General features: G+C 46.1%; 1 protein-coding gene across 1 annotated transcript in view; it reads left to right on the top strand.

Annotated features, from left to right (window-relative positions):
- Positions 1 to 10,196, top strand: part of STAB2 (stabilin 2) — a 166,792-nt gene that overhangs the window by 67,811 nt on the left and 88,785 nt on the right. Inside the window, exons 19-24 of the mRNA XM_011968635.1 lie at positions 214 to 276; positions 2,581 to 2,667; positions 3,480 to 3,566; positions 4,627 to 4,738; positions 7,841 to 8,021; positions 9,859 to 9,952. Of these exons, the coding sequence (XP_011824025.1) occupies positions 214 to 276; positions 2,581 to 2,667; positions 3,480 to 3,566; positions 4,627 to 4,738; positions 7,841 to 8,021; positions 9,859 to 9,952 (624 nt within the window). The remainder of the gene's footprint in view (positions 1 to 213; positions 277 to 2,580; positions 2,668 to 3,479; positions 3,567 to 4,626; positions 4,739 to 7,840; positions 8,022 to 9,858; positions 9,953 to 10,196) is intronic.

Genomic DNA, 10,196 nt, shown 5'->3' with positions numbered 1-10,196 from the left:
CACCCCCACCCCCACCCCCACTCCCAGCACTTACTTCACTCCTTCTCCCCAGGGTCGAGTTAGTGGGGGGGGTGGGCGGTGGGTAGAGAGGCCAGGATCATGGCTCAGTGGGGTTTCCTTCACAGGGAGGGAAGCATGAAACCAGCCACAGGACCGTCGCCACTGCTTCCTCTCACAGGGACACCTGCACTGACCTCCTGTCTCCCCCTCCAGGGCACTTGTGTGAGCTGTTCTCTGGTGTACTGGAGCAGATGTCCTGCTAACTCTGAGCCCACAGTAAGTGTGACAGCTTCTCGAAAGCACAGATCACCCAAGCAGCCCCACTGGTGTGGTTTCTCAACCTATCTACCTTCCTTCTTTAGAAGATATTAATTGCAACTGGGGTAATATAAGATGGGCTCTTAGCCTACTATATGGGGAATGGTAGAAAGAGATTCCACAGACCTGTGTTTGAATCCTTGTTCATTGACCCTAGAGAAGTTGTTTAACCTTCTTATTCTTTCTTCATCTGTAAATGACAATAACAAAAAGATTCACAAAGATAAAAACCCAAGCATAATACCTCAATCAAGTAGGCACTCAGTTCCTCTCTACCTTTTCCCTTTTAGGACTGTAATATTAGAGATGTCCACTTTTGGGTGGTACTGGCATATTGTGCAGAACCGTCTGTAAACAAGGCCTAAATTTGTTCTTCCCAAGCGCCCTTCTGCAGAGACATACAAGAAATAACAAGGCAGTAATACTGGGACTATCAAAAACTTCCAAGTTTAATTGAATTCTGTACACATTTATTGAGGATTGATCATATATCAGACATAGTGCTTGGTTCCAGAGGCATGAGGATGAATAAGAAATCGTTTTATTTTGCTTTTATCTGAGAAGCTCTATCTAAAAGGGAAAACAGACAGTTGTGCAACAATCTATCATTCATACACCAAGCACTCTATTGGTAGTAAAAAGCGAAGTGCTCTAAGGCAAAAATGATGATAGAAATTTTTGCCTATAAATTTATCATAAGAAAGAACTTACAACCAGAAGTGGCATTAAACACTAGCATAGATCACTAGGGAAGGTTATGAGCTCTTTAATGTGATTCTATTATGAAGTATTTAGTAAAGCAAAACATTAAAATTAAATAGGTGCAGGTGTTCAGATATTTATTTTGCTTAACGAAGCAATTACCCCTGAGTCCTTCAGGATGCTGTCAACCAGGGAATGTGAGAGGGAGAAGAGGAAATTGTGTTGGCTGGTGTCACAGTGATTGCTGTGTGCCAGACATTGTTCTAAATGCTTTATGCAGCAGCCCCACGCGGTAGGTATATTATCACCATAACCGAGGTATGACTGGGGCACTAAGGCAAGGAAACACAAACTACCTTGCACAAGGTCACACAGCTGAAGTGGCAGAACCATGATTTGTTCTGCTCTGCATGTTTAATCACCATTCTAGATTGTCTCAGCCCAGGGAAAGAGAAGGAAGAGAGAAAAGAAAGGGAAATTAGACACATGGGTAGGAGCCAAAAGGAGCCCTCAAATTACCCCTCCCGGGAATCCTGTGACCTACACCTGGTCAATTATCCTGAGATCCTCTACAAAAGGACTATAGTGCTCCTTCCTCGGTGCCCTAGAATTCCTTCATGTAGCTAATATTTTAGGATGTTATAGCCTAGGAAAGTCTCATTGCTGTCTTCTTGAGCAAGAGCCTAAGATGAAGGGGTAAGCTTGACGTCAACAATTATCTAAAACAAAATTTGAACCAGAGACTAAATTCTTGTGGCAAAACTTGAAATCAGCATTATTGTCTCATCAATATTTTCTTGATATTTTATAGATTAGGCAGCTGAGACCCACAGAGGCTACATGACTGTGATCCTAAAGTCTGTATGTGATAAGACCCATTCTCTAGACGTTATACTTACCATCGGTGTTTCTTGGAAAAAATTATTTAACCTGTCTGGGCCTCAGTTTCCTTATCTATAAAAAATGGCATGAAAAACATCCACATAGAACTGAAGATTGAGGAACTCATCTGTGCAATGTGTCTGGCCCATAAACGGTTCTCAGTAAACATCAATTCTAGATAATTATGAGTGGGCATCATTGATTAGAGAATGGAAGGATGCATGTAAATGCATCTCCTAAGAGAAAAACTCAGACTATCACTATTTGGTTTGGCAAACCTTTCAGTGAAGTGTAGATAGACCCTTTGGGGACTCCAAAATATCTCTATAGGAGATCTTAGGGATGGCTGTAGATCGGAAGGGGAGACTAGACTGCATCTAGAATGAACAGAAAATATTTTCTGCTTAGAGACATCTGCTGTGGCATGAAGAGGGAATAAATATCTGTGGGCCATGGATGGTGCAAACTCTGGCCTGTATTCCACCAACAAGGGAACAGGCCTAAAAAAGGGTGCCCAGGCTCTGATGTAGACCCAGTTCTGCTGGTGTGGTCCAGCACTCTCTCCTGACGTAAGTGGTGAAATGGAAGTAGAATGGCAAGTGTCTGCAGAGGGTGTGCAGTGCCTGGAGGACCTAAACATGCTGACTGCCATGCTTTCCCTCCTTGGCTTTCTCCCAGGCACTCTTCACACACAGATGTGTCTACAGTGGCAGGTTTGGGAGCCTGAAGAGCGGCTGTGCCCGGTACTGCAATGCCACCGTGAAGGTGAGGAGTGCGTGGCCAAGGCCCAGTCTAGGCCAGTAGGGCCAGGCAGCTCCAGGGCCATGCCCTTGGGTCCTAGGGTCCATGTGGTCACAGGTGGCCCATGCTTGGTGTTGTCTTCCCACAGAGGAATCAAAGGTAGATTCTTCATATGGTGGCCAGACTCTCCCCTTCCCTGCATCACAGCCTCCCATGGTTCACTATCCTCTTAACACAGATCACACTCTTGATGCTTCCCCACGTGGCCCACCCTCTGCCTGTGGCTCTGACCTGCCTCTCACCCCCATTCCCACCTCAGAGCATGCACACTTGCCATTCCCTCCCTCTGAATGCTCTTCCAGATTTCCCTGAGGCTAATTCATGTTCAGTGTCTCCATTAACCAGCCCTGTCACCACCACTCTACAATGGCCTCCCTAGTACCCACCTGACTTCTGGCCCTACCTGACATCACTGGATGATAATACTTTCTTTTCCCAGCACTCACCATTCTCTGAAATGATCTTGTTTCACTATTTTTAAAATTCATACATTGACTCTTCCCCGACTTAGAACGTTGGCTCCACAAGTGTGAGCCTCCCTCTGTCCATTTGCACAGTGTTAGAGCCAGTCCTGCACCCAGGGGAGGGGCCTCAGTAGAGCTGTGGTGACCAGATGACTGAGCACTAGCCATGCCATCAACTGCCAAAGAAAAGGACAACCTCATAAGGAGAGGCGAAAATGGTTTAGTATAATAATGGAAATTAAAATGCATCCCCTTTGAGGAATTGGTGCTCTGCTTGGGGTTTCAAAGGGCAGCACGCATTTTGTTTTTCAGATTCCAAAGTGCTGCAAAGGCTTCTATGGACCCGACTGCAACCAGTGTCCAGGAGGCTTCTCAAATCCATGCTCGGGAAATGGACAGGTGAATACTGAAGACTGGCCTTCCATAAGTCAAATCGAACAATAATTTTTAAAACTTCTAAACCAAAATATGATACAATGCCGGCTACTCTTCCCAGGAAGCAAAAGAAATGACCCCTTACTAAAAGAACAGCAGGTGTCTGCAGTGGAAGGAATCTGGGTCTGGGATGGGGGATGGGGGAGAGAGAGTCCGGTAATGTTGCCTCTCGTCTCTGCTTCTCTATTGCGGGCAGCAGGACCTTGGGTAACTCAACAAGGATCTCTGGGCCTCACATTCCTCCTGTGAGAGGTATCAGGGTTGGCCTGCATTGATCTTCAAGACTCCTTCCAGAACTAAGACTTTATGATAGTTAAAAAATAGCTGTGCCTCGTAATTGCTTTTTTGAACCTATGAGCAAAACCTAGTGAAATGTAACAGCCAAAACTTACCTCATCTAGCTTGGAGGCAAAAGTAGCTGTGGTTCATATGGGGAAGTTATATATCTGTGCATTTAATAAACCCGCCTCTAAAACATGGCTTTTTCAAGGGGAAAGTACAGCCATGAGTGGGGACACCATGCGGAAAAGGAGAATAGAGAAAGGCCAGTACTAATGACTGTGGCCAGGGGTTAAAAGGCCCCACACTCAGCGCTGATGTCAATCAGCACACATTGACTTTGCCAGGGCTAGGGAGGTGGGAGGCAAATACGTTTATCACTGAAGAGAGGAAACATTGCAGTTTGGAGTCACATTGCTGAGCAGGTGAGACTGTAAAGACAGGCCAGTCACTCATTCCGGAGGCCCCTGTCTTATCCCTTAAGCATTGTTGAAAGGTTCCCAGTTCAGCATTGTGATGCCCCCTTGAGTGACTTCCCTTAAAGTTCTAAATCCCGGATCGGATTCCCAAGCTCGGTACTGCTTTAGCAGCCTCCCTGATATCACATGACTCCACTTTCCACAAGGAGTCCCAGAGGGTCATGTCAGGTGGGATTTAATCTGAAGTCAAAGAAGTCAGGCCATGAAATGAAAACACCTGAGAAGTATGTGTCCTAATGGCCCACGGGCCCTGCCTTTGCTCCCAGTGTGCAGATAGCCTCGCTGGCAACGGGACGTGCATTTGCAAGGAGGGCTTCCAAGGCTCCCAGTGTCAGTTCTGCTCTGATCCCAATAAATACGGACCTCAGTGTAACAAAAGTAAGTGGCACTTCCAGAGCTTCCTTCCACTCCTAAGCATGGTTCCCTCTCACACTGCAGCAGGCTACTGGTGCAAGGCTGGTGTCTGAGGACCCCTTTGCTTGGGGTACGCCATCATCACAGAGCATTCATTAAGCTTTGGTTCTCAAACTGGAGCATGCATCGGAGGGCTGATCCCCAACTCTGCAGGTGAGCCCCACCTGCAGAATTTCTGATTCAGTAGGCCGCAGTGAGTCTTCAGAATTTGCATTGCTAACAAGTTCCCGGGGCGGGGGCACCAACACTGCTGGTCTGCAAAGCACATTTTGAAGACCACTCTCCAAAGGTTTCTCCACATTCTTGAAGTGCTAGTGGGCTCTATATCAAGAAACAGGCTCAGGCCAGACACAATGGCTCACACCTGTAATCCCAGCACTTTGGGAGGCTGAGGGGGTGGATCACTTGAGGTCAGGAGTTTGAGACCAGCCTGACCAACACAGCAAAACCCCATCTCTACTAAAAACACAAAAATTAGCTGGGCGTGATGGCAGGTGCCTGTAATCCCAGCTACTCTGGAGGCTGAGGCAGGAGAGCGGTTTAACCCAGGAGGCAGAGGTTGCAGTGAGCCGAGACTGAGCCACTGCACTCCAGCCTGGGTGACAGTGAGATTCTGTCTCAAAAAAAAAGAAAAAAAAGAATCAAATTCACTCCCTACCTTTCAGGCAGACCCCTTCCCTCAACTCCTTTATTTGCAAGGCCTGTGGCCTTGGACAAGTTACTATACTTCTCTAGGCTTCAGTTTCTTCATCTGTAAAATGGGGATGATAATAATAGCAAGTACCTTTTAAGGTTAGTACAACTTATAAATGGAAAGCGCTTGCCTTAGAACCACACCTAGTACAAAACATGTGCCACAAATACTATCTCACTATTATTATTTATTATTGTTGGTGCTGTTAGTCTAAGTACAGTGACATAAATATCAAGAAGCTTGTAGAGCATGTAGAAAGTTCCACAATAGGCATTGAAAAAAATGAAGTTATGCAACCTCAGAAAATTCATTCTGTTCTTTAAAATGACACCCTGTGTATATTTAAATAAACATATTTTTTGACATATTTCTAAGCTAACAGCTCGTTGTAGAGTCAGACCAACCTGAAGTCCCACGCTCCAGCCTACCAACCGTCTGATCTCAGAAAAAGGCTATGTCTTCACCTATAAAATGAAGATAATAGTGGTACCTACGTGATAGGTTGCTGACAGGATTAAATTAGACCATAATTTGGGGCTTTTAGCACACAGCTTACACTGAGCGAGTCATCAATAAGCAAAGCCGCTCCTCTTACTATTGTTACTAACTCCGTGCATTTGTTAGGAAACACACAACCCTTCCGCTCTCCTACCGTATTTGGTCTTCACAAATAAGTCTGAGGATGGATGGGAAAGCAGAGCACAGCAGGGTCGAGGCTGCTGAATCCTTTCTAACGTTCTTTTTTGCCAAATTAGATTTCCATATTAGAGGAAGAAAAAAAAATCAGGGTTTATCCCAAGGCCTGACGATGTTGGCATTTGTCTGAGGCCAGCCGGGCAGGACAGCAAGGCTGGGATGGGGTGGGGGGCTTCCAGCTGTCACACCTCTCATTCCAGGGCTACGGCTGCACACAGTCTCACACACGGGTCTCGTTCCTTGCAAATGAAGCGCTGACTTCCCTAAAATTGTATAAAAATTCTTTTTGGTTTTAAATCCGGCTGTGGTTTTCCAACCCTGCTCACTTGTGTTGGTCTTCTCTTTCCTGGATATTGGCTACAAGCACCCACACGAATTCCTCTCCCATGGGTCCTGGCTAAACTCCAGATTCCTTTATTTCTGATCATTTTCCAAGGCCCCCCCGCCCCCGAATCCTTGCCAGGTGCCTCTGAAAATCTCCATGTCCTTCTTTCCACTTTCACATGCACAGGAACCTGAGTCTGATGAGGTGGCCCGTGTTACAATTTTTAAATACCTACAATTGAAAGCAAATTCAGCAGCTAAGGTTTAAAATGATAGCAGTGATATGGAAATGCCAGTTCATGTAATGATCTACGGTGTTTACACAGTCACGAACAGAAATGGACTTTGAATCCCGGTTTAAGTTTCTGCCTGGGAATTTAGCAGCAAGTCGGGCAGTTTGCTTCCTCTCTCTGGGCCTCAGCTTCCTCATCTGAAAAATGGGGGTTATAAAAGTACCTACCTGCTGGGCCTGGTGACTATGGTGCACGTGGAAGGCTGACCCGGTGCCTTAAATGAAGTTAGTGCCCAAATATTGCCTATTGGTTATCATTGGTTTGCTGTGACAGAGTGAAAAACAAACACATTAGCTACATATCAGGAGCCCTGCCAGCATGGGAAATCACTTCTTTTTATTCCAGAATATCTTCATGAAAGGTGAGAAGTTTCCAGGCTAAACTCTCCAACCAGGAAGTAGTTGAAAATGGAGTTCCTTGGCCTCTTTCAAAGTGTCACATCCTCTTTCCCACACCCCACACACATATAGATAAAAAGGAGTTCTTTTTTCTTTTGTTTCGTTTTTTTTGTTTTTGAGACAGGGTCTCACTCTGTTGACCAGGCTGGGGTGTAGAGGTGCAGTCATAGCTCACTGCAGCTTCAAACTCCCAGGCTCAAGTGATCTTCCCACCTCTCAGCCTCTCCAGTAACTGGGACCACAAGCACACACCATCGTGCCCGGCTAATTTTTGTATTTTTTGTAGAGACTGGGTTTCGCCATGTTGCCCAGGCTGGTCTTAAACTCCTGGGCTCAAGCAATCCTCCCACGTCAGCCTCCTGGTGTGCTGGGATTACAGGCGTGAGTCACCATGCTCACTCTTAAAGGAGTTCTGAGACCAAGTTCTTCCCCTCCTGGGTGGGACAGGCAAGCTCTCCGGGGCTGTCCCAGGCACTCTGAGAACGCTTAAGACTCCAAGAAATAACAGCCTGAGTCTTCCCCCGGCTCAGCCCCCAGACTCTGCTTTGACAAGAGTGAATAGGGGGTGAGAGGAGGTGGTCCCTGTCCTCCAGGGTGCTCTGCCTCAGTGCTCGGCTTGTCCCCAACGCCTGGACGGATGTCCCTCCTCCTCCTCTTTCAGAATGCCCGTGCGTTCATGGAACATGCGATAACAGGATAGACAGCGATGGGGCCTGCCTCACCGGCACATGCAGAGACGGCTCTGCCGGGAGACTCTGTGATAAGCAGACCTCAGCCTGTGGGCCCTACATGCAGTTCTGTCACATCCACGCCACCTGTGAATACAGCAGTGGGACAGTCAGGTAGGTCTGTGAGGGGATGGCCCTTAGTGACACTAAGTCACTGTGTTAGCTGTAGACAGAACCAACCCATATCTGAACTCTGAACTGAGGCCTCTTACCTCCAGCTGACAGTGTGGTGTTTGTGAAAAGGACCTCAGTCAGAGCTGGGTTTCAATTGCAGCACTCCCTGCTTTGAAACTTACCAGCTGTGTGACTGTGGGCAAGTTACTTAACCTCTCTGAACCTCGCTTTCCTCAACAGTACAGTGACGGTGATGATACCTACCAAGCAGGCCAGTTGTGGAGATTAGCAGAACTGAATGCAAAATCACCTAGCACCAGAGCTAGCACATCAAAGATGTTCCATCATGGAAACCATAATTATTATCACCACGTATGTGAAAGAAATGAAGATTTGTCCACCAACTTTCCAGTCTTTGAAGACACTTTTGCTTTTTAAAGCTGTTAATGATTTCTCCCCTGTTAAAGGCATCTTGCAGGAAATTGGGTCTTTAACCAATAGGTTGCCATTTGTTTCCTTAATACTGTCTAGCATTCTGCAGTGTGTCTGAGGGGGAAAATGCCAGAAGAAATGTACTTCGCTGGAAATATCTAGCTCCAAGGCAGTAACCACCTAAAATATCCTAGGAAATGCAGAGGGTGTCTGGAATTCTTGGTCCTCTTCTTGCACTGCTTTTCTTAATTTCTTAAATTTTATTTTATGTAGTTATTTGTTTTGGTCTGCCTCTCCCACCAGACTGTAGGCTATGAGACAAGAGACTGTTTTTCCACGGTTGTACAATAGAAATGCCTTTTCCTAAGGAGTTAGGATCTATATCAGTGCGTAAGGCAAAACTACATGTAATCAAAATTACCCCCGAAACCTATTAAATCATCTGCAGAGGACTGTCAGCATGGGTCTGTATGAACTATATTGCCTTAGGTAAATCAAACATTATTGGAACAGATCAACCTATTTCTTCATTTGGACACCAGATAATGTATTTTGTTCCTCTAGGAAACTTGATACATGAAATATATATATTTTTAAATTTTTGTAAGGCACGGATGACTGAATTTGCAGTAGAACGTGGGGGTACAATGTCTCCAGCATCTATCATAGGGCACTCAATAAATATTGGTTGAACAGATGAATAAATGGGCCACCTTTAATAGTAAAAGTATCATCACGGAACATTTTGAGAGGAGCGTCTGGAAAGGTAATGGGTCAAGAAACCAAGTCAGCTCACAGAAGAGGCACTTGAGAATGTGGTGTTGGGGGGAAACCCACGAGGGGCCAGAGAAGGGGAGAGGAGAAATCTCACCTGATTGTCATTTTCAAATATTTTAAGAGCTGTTGCATAGAAGCCAGAGTAGAGCTTTTTTGCTGAACTAGAGGTAATAACTAGTATTGAGCAGGAAGAGTTATAAAGAGGCAGGTGCTGGTAAAATAAGAGCAGGTGTCAGGTGTTGAGCCTTATGATCTGCAAGTGCTCCGCTAAATGCTCGTGTGCATTCGCTCATCTAACCTTCAGCCTTATATGGGAGGTATTAGGCCCATTTTCCTCATGAGAAATAAGATCTCTCCGTTGTTAAGGGACTCGTGCAGAGTCACACAACTGCTAAGAAGTGGGCGGGCTTCATTTCCACTGCTAAGAAGTGGGTGGGCTTCATTTCCACCCAGGTGTATCTGATTGCAGACCCCAGAAGTACCCCGACCACATTTGAGCACTGGCTTCCTCCACAGGAGCAAACGATGGAGCCATTCGGCCAGGAACTGGCTCATCTCTAGCTGGCTGGCTCTCTTCTCGGTCATTGGTGCTTATTCTGGGGCTGATTTTGTGCACTCTCCTTTGCAGTTGTGTTTGCAAAGCAGGATATGAAGGAGATGGAACTGTATGTTCTGAGATGGACCCTTGCACAGGACTAACTCCAGGAGGCTGTAGCCGCAATGTAAGTACTGGTCTTCATTTCCAACCTGCCTGGTTTCTTTGTTTGTTGAGACGGTGTCTCACTCTGTCGCCCAGGCTGGAGTGCAATGGCACAATCTTGGCTCACTGCAACCTCCGCCTCCTGGGTTCAAGCGATTCTCCTGCCTCAGCCTCCTGAGTAGCTGGGATTACAGGGGCATGCCATCACCCCTGGCTAATTTTTGTATTTTTAGTAGAGATGGGGTTTCACCATGTTGATCAGGCTG

Source organism: Mandrillus leucophaeus, unplaced genomic scaffold (assembly GCF_000951045.1).
Source record: "Mandrillus leucophaeus isolate KB7577 unplaced genomic scaffold, Mleu.le_1.0 Scaffold852, whole genome shotgun sequence".
Taxonomy (NCBI): domain Eukaryota; kingdom Metazoa; phylum Chordata; class Mammalia; order Primates; family Cercopithecidae; genus Mandrillus; species Mandrillus leucophaeus.
This window is presented reverse-complemented; position numbering and strand designations above follow the sequence as displayed.